At 38.2% G+C, this 20,625-nt stretch overlaps 2 protein-coding genes across 2 annotated transcripts; one reads left to right on the top strand and one right to left on the bottom strand.

Moving 5' to 3' along the window:
- Positions 1 to 2,306: 2,306 nt before the first annotated feature.
- On the bottom strand, positions 2,307 to 4,145 carry LOC130829316 (olfactory receptor 51Q1-like). The gene is made up of 2 exons (XM_057695693.1): positions 3,229 to 4,145; positions 2,307 to 2,331 (listed from the first exon to the last, which is right to left on the bottom strand). Exons 1-2 carry the CDS (start codon positions 4,143 to 4,145, stop codon positions 2,307 to 2,309), a joined length of 942 nt encoding a protein of 313 aa, XP_057551676.1.
- An 11,918-nt stretch (positions 4,146 to 16,063) lies between these two features.
- LOC130860821 (olfactory receptor 51M1-like) lies at positions 16,064 to 17,041 on the top strand. The gene has a single exon (XM_057749381.1). The coding sequence runs from the start codon at positions 16,064 to 16,066 to the stop codon at positions 17,039 to 17,041; it is 978 nt and encodes a 325-aa protein (XP_057605364.1).
- Positions 17,042 to 20,625: the final 3,584 nt, after the last annotated feature.

Genomic DNA, 20,625 nt, shown 5'->3' with positions numbered 1-20,625 from the left:
GGTAGAAAAAGCTTTGCCTTACCATCATTGATCCTGCAGCTCCAGTCAATGAACACAGAGAGGGAAAAGTGACTACCCAGGGGGGCTGCCTTTTTCAGAGGCACGTGATCTGAATGATCAGAATAGCGATTGAACCCTTCATTCTGCTGGCCTTAGCTATAGACCACCATGCATATTGACATAAGAACCTTTTTCTGGAGTTATTCCCCCACATTTCTAGTATATACAGGGCACTAGCACATGACTATGAAATGCACACAACATTCGGATGTTTCTTCCCCGGTCCTTATAGAACTTTCCCAGGAACCAGGGTCTTTTATGTTAGTTTATTTTTTTATTAATAAATTACAAATATTCAAAAGAAAACGTGAATATAGGATTTTAATATTTTAATATTTTATTAGGAAAACAGACCAAACTGTAAAAACCTAAATTATGGCCTAGAGGTATGAAATTCCATCATAAAGAATTAACAAAGTTACCAGAGTCTGAGGTACCTCAGTAGGTAGTGATAACAGTATCTAAAGATGCTGACGTTATAAATTGAGGGAAAAAAATAATAACTCATTATTTCCAAAAAGTGACTTTAGTGTTAAGGATAGAAATACCACAGCAGATCATAAACAATTAGAAAATCTAAATTTGTTTATTTTAGATAAAAGCCTTAAAGTTCATGGGTCAGTCAACTTGCTCAGAAGATACATGTTCAGGTAGCTATTAAATGTTCTTATTGTGATTTTTCTTTATAATTCATCCAGGATTGAGGCCACATTAGCTATACCCTTTAGGTCACTGTCATATTGTGATTTATAATCAGAAATATATGTTTGGTCTTCATTTCCATTTCTGGCACAGAGATGAAACCCTGGGAATTTCCAAAGTAATGAAAGCATATGGTGTCTTTTGTTGTCAATGAAGTGAATTTTGAACCCTATCTAAGGATGGGGGGCTGATTGCCAGAAGAATCAAGCATATGGTTAGAAGGTTGGAATTTTCAGTCCCATCTCCCTGACCTCCAAGGAACAGACAGAGGCTGGAAGTTGAATTAATCATAGATAGCCAATGATTTGATCAGTCATGCTTATGTAATGAAGAGTCATAAAAAACAAACAAATAAACAAAAAACACAAAGCAAGGGAGTTCAAAGAGCTTCCAGGTTGGTGAACATGTGGAGGTGCCGAGAGAATGGCAAGGTCGCTCAGGGAGCTTCGCATGGAAGCTCCACTTCCTGTCTTCACACCATGCTCTATGCATCTCTTTTATCTGGCTGTTCCTGAATTATATTATTTTATAATAAATGGGTGATATAGTAAGTAAAATGTTCCTCTGAGTTCTCTGAGCTCTTCTGGCAAATTGATTAAACCCAAAGAGGGGGTTGTGGGAACCTCTGATTTGTACCCAGTCAGTCAGAAGTACAAGTAACAACCTGACTTTTAATTGGCATACTGAGATGAAGGGGTTGTTGGAACCTCCAATCTGTAGCTGGTTGGTTAGAAGCATGGGTGTCAACCTGAGCTTGCAGTTAGAAATGGAGGGTGGTCTCATGGGACTGAGCCCTTAAACTGTGGGATCTGATGCTATCTCCAGGAGGATAGTGTGGGAATTGAGTTGAATTCTAGGACACCTGGCTGGTGTCCAAGAATTTCACCCCATGAAGTGGAATTGGGTCCCAGAACCCAAAATAAGTCTGAATGCTTTAGAAAATAAAACTTGAAAAAAAGCCAATGGGCTAATGCTTTATTGGAAGATACTATCTGAAGGCAATGAAAATGAAGGATGGAAAAGAAAAGACATGGGAAAAGGGAATAAAAACACAAGGAGGTATATTACCAAGCTAGTGACATTTTGCATAAAAATAAAACTAGTTGCTTGGTAATGAGGGATCTAATTATTATTAAATAATTCGTTCAGTATAATGCAAAATCATTTAGGCCAACTACAGAATTGAACAATTTTTTACACTGTTTGGTCCCTTCTTAGCTAATTCTTTTTCATGCTAGATTTGTGTTTCTAACGTGTTAGATCTGTACAATATACAGTTGTCTTGAACAACATGGGATTTGAGGGCCTCAACCACCATGCAGTTGAAAATCCAAGTATAACTTTACAGTCAGCTCTACATATCCTTGGTTCCCCATCCATGGATTCAACCAACCCTGGATTGTGTAGTGCTGTTGTATGTATTTATTGAAAAACATTCATATATAAGTAGATCCATGCAATTCAAACATGTGTTGTTCAAGGGTCAACCATATATATTGTAGAGGAGCAGAATTTGCCACCCCCTAATATGTCTCTTTGGTATACTATTTTACAGGAAATAGCAGACATGAGAAATTTTGAAAGCCATGTAGGAGTTACCCTATTGCAAGAAACATTTACATTTATAAGGGAAATTTCCATTTGTAACAGTGTCTCCCTAGCTGTACCAGGACGAGGAGGATGACCAAATATCTAGAAACTCTTATCAATGCAGAAGGCAATGACATAAATCCCCATAACAAACACAACCACACCCTTACTAACTGTGTTTTTCCTGGCAAACTCCCATATTTGACTCTTTCCACTCTCAAAATCCTCTTTTGTCTTTAGCTGAGGGTGGTATTTAAGGTGAGGGTTTTGGCTACTTCAAAGAGTAGCTCAGTTTTTCTAGCCTCTCCCATACATATTACTAAACTTTCATGGGATTTTTTTTTCCTGTTAATCTGCATCATATCAATTTAATTTCTAGACCAAGCAGAAGAACCTAGAAGGGCAGAAGAAAACTTCTTCCTCCTTGGTAATTGTAATGAGTCTTTCTACCCAAATTGAGCAGAAAATGATGAAGCCAAAAGCTAGATGATGAAGCCTGAAGAAGATGCTATGGTTACAAGCCAGAATGACAAGAACTAATGATAATTAACAGATAAGAACATTATTAGCCAGGTAGAATTAAGAACAGAAATGTCATGAGTAAATGTAAGCAAAAAGAAAAAGTTGAGAATTATAGCTTTGAGGAACTTGATATGCTTGTGTAATTGAAGCAGTTATACCACATGTAGGTGGTTCAGCTTAGTTTAAATTACAAATTCAGAGAGCACAATAACTGCTATTCCTATTTTACAATTCATACATGATTGGACACCCAAACCATAATTTTCCAAGTTTCCCCAAATTATTTTTTAAGGAGTAGTACCAAGAACCCACTTCTCAACTCTTTACTGCAACTCTCTGTGAGCAAAGAGCTGAAAGATCCCTCGACGGATCTGTTTGGTTTTAATACTGTAGATAATAGGGTTCATCACGGGAGGTGCCAGTACATAAATGTTGGCCATACTGATGTGTACAATTGGAGGGACATGCTTGGCAAAGCGGTGAGTCATGGACACACCCACCATGGGCACATAGAGGATCAAAACAGCCAAAATGTGGGACAGACAGTTATTGAGGGCCCGGAGCCTTTCAACCTGAGAGCCAATTCTCAGGACACTTCTCAGGATGAGTGCATAGGAGAGCACAATGAGCAGGGGGTCCAGTACGATAATAAGCAGAACTAGGGCAAATCCATGCCAATTATTGTTAGTAGTGTCAGCACACACCAGGCGGATCATGTCTTGATGGAGGCAGTAGGAGTGGGAGAGATGATGGGAACCACAAAAGGGGAGTCTTTTCAACAGGAACAGTGGGGGAGGAACAGCCAGAAGACAGCGACAAATGATGGCTATACCTATTCTGCTGATTGCCTTCTTGGTGAGGACGGAAAAATAATGGAGGGGGTGGCAGATGGCCACATAGTGGTCAAAGGACATGGCCAATAGCACAGAAGATTCCATAAAGGAGAATCCATGGAGAAAGAAGAACTGAGTAAAACAAGCCTCAAAGCTGATCTCTGAGGCACTGAACCAGAGGATGCCCATGACCGTCGGCAAAGTGGTAAGGGTAAGTCCCAGGTCTATTAGGGCCAGCATGGAGAGAAACAAGTACATGGGCTCATGGAGGGAGGGCTCTGCCCTGATGACAGCCAGTATGACGCTGTTGCCCACAATGGAGACAGTGTAGAGACAACAGAATGGGATGGAAGTCCATGTATGGAAGACCTCAAAGCCAGGTATGCCCATGAGGATGAAGTAGAAGGGGACTTGAGTGGAGTTAGTTACCAAAAACATGACTGAAGGAGGCAGTCACAAGACCAGAGTTCTTTGGCAAATCTATGAAAAGTGGAAAACACAAGGATGTGAGTAAATATTCTATGACCACTTGAAATCATTATGTAATAGATCATCAAGGAAGACTTGGGGAAGGGAAATAACTGGGAAATGAGTTAACAAGTGTTTTGTTGTTTTTGCTTGTTTTAGCTCAGAAGTTGTCATCCCTTCTCTTGTCAATTACCTAGTTGAGATCATAAAGTGATTTTTTTTTAACCCAAGAACTTCTTTTTATGTCCAGAAAGCAGTTATGCTTTTACAGCAGGAGTGTAGGTGTGTTTTATGGCTGTTGGAGAGAATAGTTGTGGAGAAGAGATTACAATCAGATATCCTTTGATATTACGAGGTTAGGAGAGGAAGAGAGAGCAAAGACCAGTAAATGTAAAAAGCAATCCATATACCTATTGACTCTTTTGAGCCAACCAAATCACAAAGAGAAAAAGGAACTGAGGTAAGGAGTGTGGAAAGATAACGCCTGTCTTCAGAACCTAGGGGTTTTGAGAAAGAAGAACATTTAGAGGCCAGGTGGTATAGGGCCTCTGTAGACAGAGGGGCTGGGAAAGGACCTTAGAGGGGAAAAGTAGGTAAAACTCTGGTGCTCAGATATCTGCCAGAAGATCCTATATTAAAAAACTACCCTAGGAAGCCCTTTCTGAGATAGACTGCAACAATAGGTCAGAGCATCTCTGTAGGAACAGCCTCACAGGTCTAGAATAAGGCAAAATACCCTCTTGGTGCATAAAGTAATTTTTTTCCTTTGGACTAGCCAGTAGTGTTCTGTGAAGCTTTTTAAGTTCATATGATTGATATGAAGGGAAATGGAATTTGCCACCCCAGAATATGCCTCTTTGGCATAAGGATTATCTTGAGCCGATTATTTTTAAGAAACAGCAGACAGGAGAATCTCTGAAAACTGAATAGAAGTTAATTATACTTCTGGAAGAAATATTTACATATATAAGGAAGAAATTCATTAGTAAAGCTGTACTCCTCTCTGAACCAGGAAGAGAAGGAGAAGTAAATCTCTGCAATATTTTACCAATGGAGAAGACTAGGACTTAAATCTGTATAACACCCCTACCCTTGTTTACTGTGCTTTTCCTGATAACCTCTCATTAACAGCCCCACTGCCCAGCATCTTTCTTTATCTTTAGCTTCAAATGGTATTTAAGGCTATGACTTGTACTACTTCGATTACTCAGTTTCCCTGGGTATTTTCCATGTATATAGGAGGTATACATATTATTAAACTTTTGTATGTTTTTCTCCTGTTTATCTGTCTTTTATTACAGGGGAACTCAGCCAAAAATACAGAAGGTAAAGGGAAATTTTGTTTTCCTTCTGTGCAGTTGTTTGGATAAACTATCTCAACTGTTTGTTTTTAACATTGCTATCTGGTAAAACATCCTTGTATTTTCTGTAAAGTTGCATTTGAAAAACTCAAAATATCTTGATATTTCTGTCCTCCACCAAAAAATAAAAATTAATACTCAAGAATCCCTCAGTGACTGAGAGTCATCACTGAATCACTATGAAGACTGATAGGTTAAGGAAGTAGAAGAAAGCAAGAAAGGAAGAATTCCCAGGCTATGGAAACCAGAATCTCTTTCTGTTGATTTATCACTAACCTGTCTCTATACTGATAGTCTCAGAGCTCCAACAGCTTTTCCATCCTGAAGGAACCTTCTCCTTGGTGCCCTTTCTCCCCAAATAAAGTTACCCACAGAAAGTTTCCTTCAGTAATCTGTGCCTTGGCACAATCTGGGTGAATTTGCAGACCATGGTCTAGAATTTTAGGTAATGTCTTTCAAACTCCTCCAGGCCCACCCTTCCTTCCTACAGCTCTTTAGTGATACATATTTCTTTGTTTAGTTCACAGAAATAAGTCTTCCCTTAATCCTCACTTCCTATCCCATCTTTTTCTGTATTCTACGACCATGTACCTCACCTGTCTTTGCTTGCCAGTGCCTTCAGCTTTCTGTAGAACTTTTCACCCTGCTAAGTAGAAGGATTTGTATAGACTCCTAAAGGTCCTCAGGGAAGGAATTAGCATCTTAGTTTACAGGATCCCAAGAGACAGAAGCAAGGAAGATATGTGTGGCATGGACTGCTCTGGACCACATCTATATAAGGAACAAAGAGAAGTGCACAGAGATTCCAAGCTGATTTTCCAAGCATAATCTGAGCAAAATTAACCAAAATCAAAAGAAAATCAATCAACCAACCAAACAAAAAGCTTTGTGCAAGTAGTTTCTCTAAAGATGTTTTCGACGGAGAATTTCTGGAATTCTTTTGAAAGGGAAAAATAATTGGGAGCAAATCTCTTTATAAAGTATTCATCATATAAAACACTGAACTAGGAATTTTCCAAAAATCTTCTCTATTATATACTGTGTCTTTGGTTTTTGTTGTTTTTGTTTTTACATCACTAATTATAAAGTTAAATAAATTTAGAATTAGGGAAGCATAATAATTAGTTTATTCTATAATGAAACAATATTAGTGTTTTTCTTTACAGAGCAGAATGGTTTTTAAAATTTTCTGTATCCTTCTCTCCAATATAATCAGCAGCCGTTTTCTTAAGAAAACACAAATATTGTGTTTTTGTCCCTCAGTGGTTTTGAGTTAGGCAAATTTGGATTCAAATAATTTGAATACTTACTAATTGTGTGATTTGGGACTGATCACTTAATCTTTCTTTGCCTTAATTTTCTTTTCAGAATGTCAAGGATAATAATTACATTTGGAAAGTATTTAGGACACTTCCTGAGACATAATATGACTTAAATACTCATTAGTTGCTCTTATACTAACAGTTGTTATATTATTATAATTACCCAAACTTGCAAACATTCAGTTATTTTAATGATTTTCTTTAGTTTATTATTTTTTCAAATATTCAGGCAGTGTGTCAAGATCTTTAATAACTCTGCTCAATACTCTGTAACAACCTAAATGGGAAAATAATTTGAAAAAGAATAGATACATGTATGTATATAACTGAATCACTTTGCTGTATACCTGAAACTATCACAACATTGTTAATCAACTATACTCCAATACAAAATAAAAATAAAAAAAATTTAGAGACTTAGAAATAGTTTGGAGGCCCTCATATTTGTTCTCAGAAATTTCAGCAAACCTATATCACTTAATCATTTAATTCCAGGGACAGTGTTATATCTTAGGAATACATAAACCAAAATGACACATCCTTGCCTTCAATCTATAAAGGTCAGGCAAGTAACATAAGGCATAAGGGGAGCAAAAAGAAATGCATCATCAATATACTTTGGCAGAGGGAACAGAGTAAGATCATATCCATATTTATATTGACATTTCAAATTTATACTGTTTTTTTGAAATATAGTCATACTTCAGAGAAGTTGGGGGTTTGATTCCAGACCACCGCAATACGGCAAATACCACAATAAAGCAAGCTACACAAATATTTTGGTTTCCCAGAGAATATGTTATGTTAATAAACTGCATTATAGCCTATTGTGTTCAATAGCATTATGTCTTAAAAAATGTACATACCTTAATTTAAAAAATATTTCATTGCCAAAAAATGCTAACCCCTATTTGAGCCATCAGCGAGTCCTAATCTTTTTGCTGCTGTGTGGTCTTGAATTGATGTTGATGTCTGCTGACTGATGAGATGAGGGTGCTGGTTGCTGAAAGCTGGGGTGGCTGTGGCACAGAGAATTTTGCTGTGTTGATTGACTCTTCCTTCCATGAAAAATCTCTCTGTAGCATGCAATGCTATTTGATAGCATTTTACACACAGCAGAATTTATTTCAAAATTAAAGTCAATCCACTCAAAACCTGTCACTACTATTACCTAAGTTTATGTAGTATTCTAAATCCATCGTTGTCATTACAATAATCTTCACAGCATCTTCACCAGGAGTAGATCCCATTTCAAGGAACCACTTTCATTGTTCATCCATAGGAAAGCAACTCCTCATCTGTTAAAGTTTGATCATGAGATTGCAGCAATTCAATCATGTCTCCAGGCTCCTCTCTCAATTCCATCAATATTTTTCTGGCTGTTTCCAACACATCTGCAGGTATATCTTCTACTGAGGTCTTGAGCCACTAAAAGTCATCCATGAGGGTTGGAGTCAACTTCTTCCAAATTTCTATTTATGTTGATATTTTGTCCTCTTCCAATAAATCAGGAATGTTCTTTATGGCATCTAGAAAGGTGAATTCTTTCCAGAAGATTTTCAATTAACTTTGCCCAGATTCATCAGAGGAGTCACTGTCTATGGCAGCTATAGCCTTAAGAAATATATTTCTTAAATAATAAAACTTGCAAATTGAAATTACTCCTTGTCAATGGCTACAGAATAGATGTTGCATCAGCAGGCATAAAAACAACATTAATCTCATTGTACATTTACATTAGAGCACTTGGGGGTCCAGGTGCATTGTCAATGAATAGCCATACTTTGAAAATAATCTTTTTTTATGAGGAGTAGTTCTCAACAATGGACTAAAAATATTGGCTAAACTGTGTTGTCCAACAAATGTGCTGCCATCCAGGCTTTTTTGTTCCATTTTGTAGAGCACAAGCAGATTATATTTATCATGATTCTTAAGAGCATTAGGGTTTTTGAAATAGTAAATAAGCATTGTCTTCAACTTAAAGTCACCAGCTGCATTAACCCCTAACAAGTGGGTCAGCCTGTCCCTTAAAGCTTTGAAGCCAGACGTTGACTTCTCCTCTCTAGCTATAAAAGTTCTAAATAGCATCTTCTTCCAATACAAGGCTGTTTCATCTACACAGAACATCTGTTGCTTTGTGTTGCCACCTTCATTTATTATCCTAGCTAGATCTTCTTGCTGCAGCTTCTACATCAGCCCTTGCTGCTTCACCTTGTATTTTTATGTCATAGAAATAGTTTCTTTCTTTAAACCTCATTAACCAACGACTTCTTGCTTCAAACTTTTCTTTTGCAGCTTCCTCACCTCTCTCAGCCTTGATGAAATTGAAGAGAATTAAGGCCTTGCTCTGGATTAAGTTTTAGCTTAGGGGAATGTTGAAACTGGCTTAATTTTCTATCCAGGTCACTAAAACTTTTCCATATCAGCAATAAGCCTGCTTTGCCTTCTCATCATTCATGTGTTCACTGGAGTAGTGCTTTTAATTTTCTTCCAGAACTTTTCTTTGCATTTACAACTTTGGAACAAGAGGCTTTCCCTTCAGCCTGTCTTGGCTTTCAACCCACCTCCCTTACTAAGCTTAATCATTTCTAGCTTTTGAATTAAAGTGAGAAATGTATAACACTTTTTTTCACTTAGACGCATAGTGGTAACTTCAGTGTTGTTATCTGGCCTAATTTCAATATTGTTGAGTCTCAGGGAATGTGGAGGCTCAGTAAGGAGGAGATAGATGGGGGATCAGGCCTTAGGTGGAGCCGTCAGAACATGCATAACATTTCCCACAAGCAGCGCATGAGAATTCCAGGTGTTCCACATCTATGACAACACATGGTGTTATTTTCTGTTGCTTCAATTGTAGCCATTCTGGTGTGTGTAAAGTGGCATTTTATGGTGGTTTTAATTTGCAGTTCCTTGATGATGAATACTTTGATTATATTTTATATAATTCTTAGCCATTAAAATATCTTCTTTTGTGAAAATATTTGGATTAAAGATTTGCCTGTTTCTATTGGATCGTTTTATTATTATTATAAACATTATTGGTATTATTGAGTTGTAAGAGTCATTTATTTAATCTGGATACAAGTTATTTTTCAAATGTACATATTGTAAAGAATTTTTCCCAAGCTCTGAATTGAATTTTTATTTCAAAATAGTCTTTTGAAGAGAAGAGCAAACTGTTAATATTGATGAAGTTGGGTTTATATCAACTAATTTTTCTTTACGTGCTTTGCTATTTGTCTTAACTAAAAAATGTCACAAAGATGTTTATCACATATCTTATCCCTGGATAGAGAGCCTTGGAAAAGCCTGAGACACTGGCCTGGGCAGGTATTTGGGTGGGAGTATATATAAATGTTTTACTCTGGCTGATCTCTAGGCTCAAAAGTTCTGTCCATGGTAGAGGTGAAGGACAAGTTAATGATCTTGTAAAAGGAAACATAGAAATAGGCATGAAAATGAGTGCACGAGCAAGAGAACCTTAGGGTAGTGGTAGGTGTTGTGCTTCAAAGATAAGCTATTTACAGCCAATGTGGAAGATGCATGAATAATCTTCATATATCACATCCAAACTTGCCCGCAAACTATGAGTTTATTTTAATGATCAAAAGAAAGGAATAATTGAGGTGGCAGGTGACTAGGACTGGTTTCTTCATAAAGCAGAAGTAGTGGGTACAATAAGGTAGTGCCAGGCTTCCTGCAGTAGATACCTGTCAGCAGCCAAAGCCTAGAGACAGACCCTGTAAAGTTAGGGAGCTTCAGCCTCCAGTGAGCCCACGGAAGGAGAGAGGGATAAAGGCCAAGGAGAGGAGAGTCATGACAGCTCCTGCCCACAGGGCCCCCAGCCCTGGGGGCTCTTTGTTTGTCCTCAGCTTCTCCCAGGTGGAGCCTTGGTGTTTCATATGCATAGAAGAAGAAGGAGGACAAATCCTTCCTTGACAGACACAGCCTGAGGCCCCTCGGTGACACTGGTGCCATCCTGCCTACCCTCTTCTTTTTTTCAGTACAGATGACCTGGCTTCCCTTTTTTTAAATTAGCAGCTGCTGGTGAGTCTCCACTGCTGTCCTGTGCCAGGGTTTCAGGGGAGGGTATTAGGGGGTCATATGAGAGGAAAGGGAGAAAACACAGAGATACGGGAAGGTAGAGGCATCTAAGAAAGCAGTGATCCTGGAAGGAGGTGGTCTGAGTCCTAATCCTGGCTCTTCTCCTAACACTTGAATGACCTTAGTCAGGTGTATTCCCTACACGGGGCCTTACTTAGCTTTTTTATTTGCAAAATAAAGTCTTGGAATCCAGGATCCCACAGAAGCTCTTTCACTTCTGATACTTGGTGTGTTTGCACAGACCCAAAGCCAGAGAGAGGATCAGGGCTTGCTCTCGAGACCCAGAGAAGAGGAGCAACTACCTGCACTATTGTGTTTCTCAGGCCAGAGAAAGGGCTCCCTCTCTCCTCCTGACCAGGGTCTCCATGGCCAGGCCAGGTCCATCCTCGTGCCTGTCTAGAAATCAGCCTCCAACTGCCTCAGGATGTCACAAACCCTCTGGTCTCCCCAGACTCCTCACTGGTGAGCTGGCTGGTACACATGGATTAAGTGCATTTTTTGTGCCAGACCAGTTAACAATGCAGAGAAGGTCCTGCCCTCAGTCTTTGTGTATTAATACAGACAGCACCTGTGACTTCCCCAGTAACTGGGGCTTCACAGTCCTCTGCCACCTCAGTCTCTAGGGGTGTGTTGATGGGAATTTGACCAGTGTGCGAAGGTTCTCCCTGGTTCAAGAGTAAAGTGTCTGATCCATGTTCTTGTGCTTAGCAATGGTTCCACCTGTATCTCTCCTATACATAAAAAATAGTGGTCTCCACCACTAATTCATTTTTTGAATAGAATACATTAAATTGAAACAGAAGAACATTTAGAACATACAGATAAGATGGAGGTCTAGTCACTCACTGTATAATGAAAATCTCTCTCTTTTCAGGAATTTCGTCTTTAGGTCTCACCTGCTTCTCTTGTGCTGTGAATACTGTAAAAGGATTGCCATTAGCCATGACTATGTGCTGACAGATGGACTTCTGTTTTTCAGCAGAAGTGGAGAACTATCTCTTGATCCCTTAACATAGAGAATAATCTTTCATTTCCTGGAGAAACTCACTAAAACTTCCTTTCCAGGAGGAATAACCCCAGCCCTGTCATGGTCTCTCTATGAAATTCTCATTTCCCCCAGATCTCTCTCCCTGCCCTGCTTATTCTGAAGTGAAAACAGGACTTAACTCCAAACTTCAGGCACACCTCACCAGGATTAGAGGTAAGCCTTTGATCACTTATTCACTTAATTTTTTTATCCAAAATCGCAGTGGTGTCCACTATGGTTAGACACTGCACTTGGGCTCCAAGGGTCTAGTTGGTAGAAAAAAGTGGGTTAAAATAAGTTATAAACACACACACATATAAAGACTGTATATAATATACAAGTTATATATATATATATATATATATACTGTATGTAAGATAAACACATATATGAATATACAAGTGTAAATATATGTTTAAGCATACATTTATGCTTGTATATACTTTTATACATTATTTATATAAAAGAATATCTGTATAGTATATAAAGAATACACACATATATAAAGAACAAATATTATGTTATATCATATTATGTTATATAAATAGTATGTATAAGTAAATATACTTATACTTGTTATTTATACTTATACATATTTCTACCTATATATAGTTATAAAAACATTAGTACATACTATATAAAAGTATATATGTGTGCATATATATGTACATATATATATATAAAAAGATGTATATATGTGCTTTTAAATGTCAATAGTACTACAGCAAAGGTATTATGTGAGTACAGAGAAGAATTTGCCTAACTCTAAACAAAGAAGTCAAGAGAGAATTTTCAGAGGAAATTATATCTTTGCTGTCTTAAAAGATCTGCAAATATTCACTGGTCAAAAAAGCAAGAATGGTTTGTGTTAGAAGAGCAAGGTATAAAACAATATAAAGAATAGAATAAAAAAGTTACATGTGGGAAATTCTAGAAAGAACAATGTGGGTTTGCTGACTGTGGTAGAAAAAAAGATGAATTTGGAAAGATGTAAAAGCAGGAAAGTGCTGGCTAAAGACAGAGATTTTCTTTTATTAGCACTGCCCACTTTGGAATTAGGTAGATATGGGTTCAAAACCCATCCCTGACATTAGTTCACTGATATATCCCTGATGTGAGTTTATGTGAGAGTTGGAATTAGCTCCTGATGTGAGGCCTTGGGAAAATTATTTACCTTTTATGTAGTTTCCTCTTCTGTGAAGTGGGGATGAAATGACTCATATTTGTGTATGAGAAATATACACATGTGTGTAAAGTTTTACATAGTATCTACATCATGTATGGGCTCAGTAAATTGGAGCTATCACCATAGCTCTTTTACAAGTTTAAACTGTATCCTGGTGAAAGGGAAGCTATTGAAGGACTGAGAACAGTGCAGAGACTCAACTTAGCACTTTCCAGAAAAGCCCCATGACTGCAGGAGGCAATGGATTTAGAATGGGTGTCAGGCTGTGCAACTTCAGTGGCAGAAAGGCCAGCTAAGCAGGAAAAATGAAGAACGATGACACTGAACACAGGGTTGGAGATGAAAGAACCAACATAGGGATATTTAAGAGGTAGAAAATACTTAACTGTTAAAAACAAGAATTGGGAAGAAGGAGGTCAGGTAAAGCATGAGATACAAAATGTTGTCTTGGATGATTGAAAAATTATAAAATATATCACCAAAGATGCAGAAATAGAAGGAGAATCAAGTATGGACAGGGTAGATGATGGATTCAGTATTAGATGTATTGGGTTAATTGACATTCATCAGGAGATGACTAGTAGGAAGCCAGAAATTCAGTTCTGATGCATATAGCAGAGTTGTCTGGACTATAGATACACACCTGTGGGTTATCAGCCTTCTACTACTAATACTACTACTAATAACAATAACAATAAAAAGAATAAGAAGAATAGAAAATGCAATAAATGAGAAGTTGTGCAAGGTCAGGAGACTGAGTAGCATGAACACTTGAGCAATGGATGGAAGGAACTAAATATGAGCTGTCATAAAAATTAATATAGATCCAGCAGGTACTGGCATCAAAAATTCCAAAAGAGAGCTTTAAAAAGGAAGGCATGGCCATAAGACACAACTGCTGTAAACAAGTCAGGTATGATTAATGAGTCTCCATTGAACTTCAACCCTAGAGGTCACTGGTGAATTTAAAGAGCATCACTTTAGCCAAGTGGGTTTAAAAACAAAAACAAACCCCCCAAAAAACCCCAAAGCAAACAAACAAAAAGCAAACATTGGGTGGTTGGTTGAGTAGTGAACTTAGGGATAAAGAAATAAGGAAGGTGAGTGTGAATGGGTCTTTCACTTCCTTGTCAAAGTGATAAAGGGCTGAGCCTGATCTTCCTGAACATTTTCCTTCTTGTCCACCCCCCCACCCCCCATTATTTCCAGTGCACGACGGCATGCTTATCACAGCTGTGCCTCCTTGTTCATCCACCAACCACCTTTCTAGTCACACTGCTTTGTTCACTGAAGATTTTAGCACCAACTCACTTGTCTCTTTCCACTACTGATCCAAATATAACTCTTAGTGATGTCAATACTCCCTTCTTGGATTCAATCAGCAATTTCACCCTCAGCCCCTTGATCTCCTCCCATGTACCTCATCTTAAATCAGCCTTTACCTTATATCAGCAAACCAAACCCATCCCGTACTCTAGAACCCTGATCCCTTTTTAGTGTCCCTCACTCTCTCATGTTTTAACTTTTCTTTTTATCTAGATTTGTGTCCATAATACAACACTGTCATCACTCCTTTGCGTATACACTTGCCTTTAGTCATGCTAGCCTATCCTAACCTTAATCTGGTAAAATTCAACTCTCTTCATAGTCCTGTTCTGCATCTGAGTAGGTAAATGTAGTGACTAAAAACACACCTAAGCACTGATTGTTTCCCCTTTGAATTTTTGAACCTCAGGTGTGCCTTCATCACTGCCTGAGCCCTACTACATTGCTCTTGTCCACCTGTTCTCTCTCTCTTCCTTTTCATCATGTGAACACACTTTTTTTTCCGCTAAGAACGGATTTATTAATACTGCATGGTTGCTCACTCAAGTCATCATGTAAAAAACACCTGGGAACTCTGTCTGTTCTGGCCAAGAAAGAGCCATGGCCACAGCAGAGGGAATCAGAAATAATACCAAGGTCATAGTCTTTCTGGAGTAGGCGGGGATGATTATATTCCTAACCCCTCCTCTGAAACTGCTCTTCTCAAGATCTTCTATAACTTCCACATGGCTAAATCTTTTGGTCACATCTCAGCCCTTGTGACCCTGAGAACATTACATATAATTGATTAATCCCTCTTGAAACTCATACAAGACCACAGTCTCCTGTTTGTTTGTTTGTTTGTTTTGTTTTTCCTAACTGGCATTTATTTCCCTCACTTTTAATGGTTTTTTTTCTTCTCCAACTCTAAATTTTAGGTTTGCCCAGGGCTCAAAACTAGAAACTTCCCTCTATCCTCACTTCTTACATTTCTTCCTCCAGCCTATATACTAATGTCTCTCAAATATATATCTCTTCCTCAACTTAGTTCTGAAGTTCACATTTCTGCTACTGAGTTAGTAAAAATGAATAAATGAAAACCTTCTTGGTGGAAGTGATTATAAGTCAAAGTTTTACATATTTTGAAATAACTATGAAATTCCTAGATGCCGAAGCTCAGTCTGCTATAAGATATGTGAGTCTGTAAATCAAAAAAAAGAGAACTATAGATATTTGATATTTATCAACATAAGGATTTTAAATAAAGTCATAGAAGTGGTAATGCTGTTTGAGGAGGAAGAAATAAAGCATGGACAGAAACTTGTCAGACATGAGAGTGGTTATATTTAAGGGCTGATCAATGAAGAGATGCCAGCAATGGAGACTAAGGCATAAAAACCTGGTGAGGATGGTACTTTCAAAGGGAGTTTCAATCAGGTAGTTGGGTGGTGGAAATGACAACAGTGAAGTAGCAGATACCAAAGATAAGGATCGCGATTCTACTTATGATGGTGGGAATGTTTGTAAAAGTGAAGAATTAATAACCAAAAGTGTCCGTTTATTTTCAGCTCAGCCCCTGAAGAATGCTGGCCCAACATCCCCTCAGTCCTCACATCATACCCTTGTCCAACCTCACGCAGTTCAGCCCCATGCTCTACCTCACTGGCTTTCCTGGATTGGAAACCATCGAGCACTGGATTTTCATCTTCTTTTTCCTTCTGTACCTCGTGGCCATCTCAGGCAACTGCTTCATCCTGATAATTATCAAGAGCAGTCCTCGATTGCACACACCCATGTACTATCTACTCTCCTTTCTGGCCTTCACTGACCTGGGCCTGTCAGTGTCCACCTTGCCCACTACTATGGGAATCTTCTGGCTCCACTCCCATGGCATCTACTTTGGAGCCTGTCAAATCCAGATGTTCTGCATCCACTCGTTTTCCTTCATGGAGTCCTCAGTGCTCCTTGTCATGTCCTTTGACTGCTTTGTGGCCATCTGCTACCCCCTGAGGTACTCGGTCATCATCACGGGCCAGCAAGTGATCAGGGCAGGCCTGGTGGTCATCCTCCGGGGACCTATAGCCACCGTACCCATTGTTTTTCTTCTGAAGAGTTTTCCTTACTGTGGGTCTCAAGTCCTCTCCCATTCTTTCTGCCTACACCAGGAGGTGATACACTTGGCCTGCACAGACACCACCTTCAACAACTTGTATGGGCTGACGCTGGTGGTGTTCACTGTGATGCTGGACCTGGTGCTCATTGCACTGTCCTATGGGGTCATCCTGCACACAGTGGCAAGACTGGCCTCCAAAGAGGAGCGGCTTCGCACCTTCCAAACATGTACCTCACACCTCTGTGCTGTGCTGGTATTCTTTGTGCCCATGGTGGGCCTGTCCCTGATACACCGCTTTGGGAAGCATGCCCCGCTTGCTGTCCACCTTCTTATGGCCAATGTCTACCTGTTTGTTCCTCCCATGCTTAATCCAATCATATACAGTATTAAGACCAAGGAGATCCGCCATGCCATCAGCAAGCTCCTGGGTCTTAGAAAGGACTGTTGAGTCCTGAGGCTAAAACTTCCATTGAGTGCCCAGGAGAAGGTCCCAAATCAGGCCAGAGATTTATAGCATTTAGTACCAAATATACAGTCCATGTTTCCCAAGATTCTTATTCACTGCCTTAAATAAAATATAGATGAATTTCTTTCTTGAGTTATGTGTTAGGAATCCTGACTTTCTCTTGCTTAAATTATAATGTCTTCTCCTATATATAAGAACTAGATATGTTGGGAGCATCAAAAAATACTCAGAGGAAGATTCCTTTGAGTGTTGTGTAAAAACTAAAACTAAATGAAACTAAACAAAAACTTAAAAGGAGCAATAAATTAAAAAGCATCCAGAACAGAACCTAGCAAAGGACAGATAAATGTCAATTGTTTGGGTTCACGTCAGTAAACATACCTCCTTCCATGGCTCCTTGACACTGTTTCCCACTTCTCCATCTGCGCAAGACCTTACTCTTCAGTTCCTATCCTGGATAAGCCATATCCTTTGGACTCTTGAATCACGTTGAAAGAATCAGAACACCTGCACTCTTTCCTAAGGGCTCATTCAGGTTGAACTCATCCAAATCTTTCTGATGATGTGCTTTCTTCTGGCCTTGTTCACCTAGTAGGCATCCTTAACCCTACATGTGATTCTACTCCTCTCTAATTTTACCTTTCCTGTGGATTTACTGACAGTAACTGAAACCAGTGCTTGCTTTTAGGCACTCTAGTTGTGAGATCTTGCACAATAACCTGAAATGCAATAAAGCGCCAATGAAGGAAACTACCACATATATGTCTAAGTCATAATTCCATTGCTCAAGAGATTGTGAACCTAAAATTGGGAGAGAAGATTGCTCCTACCATTGACTAAACAAAATTCATGTTGGAATCTTAGCGTTGGGGTTGCTTTGTCATGGACATTTTCAAGGCAAGTCCTCTCTCCAAAACCAGAGCAAGTGTTCCATGTGCCTGCTCCCTAAGAATTCATCATTTCCTATTTTAACATTTGTTACATAATAATGGACTCTTCTGTGTTTTATTTCAGTTTCTTTTTCAGTATCTTCACAATACATTGTTAAATTAAGTTCCTTAGCAGGATTATGCATGTCTTGTTCAGCAGTGAGTCTCCATAAATGCAATGATTGCCACTTAATAGATACTCAATGAATAAATACTAAGTGAATTCCTGGACATGTAAATACATAAAGTGAGATTCAAAGCTAAGAAAGCTAAGAAAGAGAATGTCTCTTCTTTTCTAGGGAAACGTTCCATCTTCACACCCAGAAATCCCAAGAAGACTTTTTCTGATGGCACCCATACAAGAGGTTCCCCATCTTTTTCCTAGTTCTACTTTGTTTGGGCCCATGAACCCTCAAGCCCCTTCTGCCACAGATTAAAATTGCAGTGACGAGGAAGTTCTCCCAGAGAACTGCTCTTCACAGGTCAGGGGCATGGAACACCTTGCAAGAATGTGATTTACTACTCTTCCTGCCTGATCCAGGACCCAGGAGAAAACTTGCTGAGTCTGTTTAATCAACTCCGTTCTCTCTTTTTTACCATGGACTTAGGCATTTAGGAGTTCCTGGGCCCTGAATAGCCATATCCCTGCCTCCACACAAGGCAACTTTCCTTGCCTCTGTGTTCTAGCTTCCCCTGATCTCTTTCCTTAGCCAGTACATAATCTGAGAGGATGTATTAGGATGATACACAGATGGCTGATATGTGATAAAATGGTTTCTGATCCAAATTTTGTGTTTTTTTCTATATGCCTGGTCAAAATAAGAGGAGAGGTGGTGGTAGCAGTTGGTGTTGGTGGTGATTTAGAACAGAAACTGGTCTATATATTCAGAACATGTACATGAAGAGGTGTAAGATGGGGGTGAAGGCAGCCTCACTGTGCAGTCCTGGAGCTGTCATAGTCTTGTGCCAACTCATGGTCTTGCTCAGACAACAAAGGGAGACCTGAGTGCCACAAAACAAACAAACAATCAAAAAACACCTGGTGGAGTTAGAAGCATCAGACACCATTGTAACCTTCTAGATTTTCCAATATTCCTAATTTATATTTTGGTCCCTGTTTTTTTAGTTTCTGGTTGTCTAGGATCTAGGCATCTTTTGATCTCCATATCTCTTGAATCTTGATGAAAGATGACACTTCTTCCACAAATATAATTTTTATAATAATAAACTAACAAAATAAAACAGAACTATAAGATATTTAAGAATAAATTTAACAAAAGATGAACACGTTTTCTGTGACAATGTCATTGAAATGAAAACAAATAGGCATAATTAAGTGGAGAGAAATATCTTCTTAATGAATAGGAAGATTCATGATTTTTATTTAATATGTCTATTTATTCAGAATTAACCTATAAATCAATCTACTTCTAAGCAAAATTCCAACTGATTATCCTGTTCAACTTAATAGGTGATTCTAAAATTCATATGATAGTGCAAAAAGCCAAAGATAGCCATGATAATTTAAAAATAAACAGTGAATGAGGGCACCCCCCAACAAATTCAGAGAGTTTCTGCAAAGCTGTAACACATTGAACAGTGTAGTCTTGTGCAGAATTAAATACATAAGGAGGAAAGAATAGAAATTCCAGACACAGACTCATAGATATAATGATACTTAAAAGAGGGAATATTAAAACAATTTGGAAAGACTGGATTATTCAGCATAGTGCCAATCAAATTGGATATCCATATGAAAAATAAAAATTTACCTTTACTGTAGAGTACACACAAAAACGTATTCAATTAAAGACACGAATGTTGAAAGGAAAACTTGAAAATGTTTGAAAGAAATACAGAAGGATGAAGAGATAGATAGATAGCTAGGTAGGTAGATAGATAGCTAGGTAGTAAAACTACTATAAAACAGAAGACATGAAGAAACAGAGACAATGATAGTCACAGACTAAGAGGTGACATTTACAATGTATATCTATGAGCAACTGAGGTTTAAAGTCCAAAATAGCTGAAGAATATCGTTACTAAAAAAATAAAATAAAATAAAAGACAGAATCGAAATGAAACTGAACAATGCTCAAAAGAGAAAAACAAATGTGCCAATGGAGATCTGAAAACCCATTTATCTTCTCTAGAAATTTGGAAAACACAAAATAAATAACAAAGAGATACCATATTTCACCAATAAAAATAGCAAAAATGAAATAAGCCTGATAATACCAAATGTTGATGCTGTTGTGGAACAAAGATTCATAACCTGGTGGCCAATGTAGATTGGTGCAAACTATGCAGATCTATTTGGGAATATCTATTAGAGGTGAAAGATGTACCCACTTTATGATATAGCTACTACTGACTTTTATCTAAATGTTCACACCTCTTGTGCAAGGATATATGTACAAGAATGTTTACTGCTGCTCTGTTTGTAAGAGTGAACATTGAAAACAACCTAGTCGTCCATCAACAGGAGAAAAGACAAGTGAAAGTAAATAGACAAGTAAATTAATATATACCAATGAACTTTAATATAAACCTTTATTCATGATACAAAATAAATAAATCATAAATACAAAGTATTGACCAAAAATAAAGTGCAAATACATATATATGTTACAACTT

Source organism: Hippopotamus amphibius, chromosome 9 (genome assembly GCF_030028045.1).
Source record: "Hippopotamus amphibius kiboko isolate mHipAmp2 chromosome 9, mHipAmp2.hap2, whole genome shotgun sequence".
NCBI lineage: Eukaryota > Metazoa > Chordata > Mammalia > Artiodactyla > Hippopotamidae > Hippopotamus > Hippopotamus amphibius.
The sequence above is the reverse complement of the archived record's forward strand: the minus strand, read 5'-3'. Positions and strand labels throughout refer to the sequence as shown.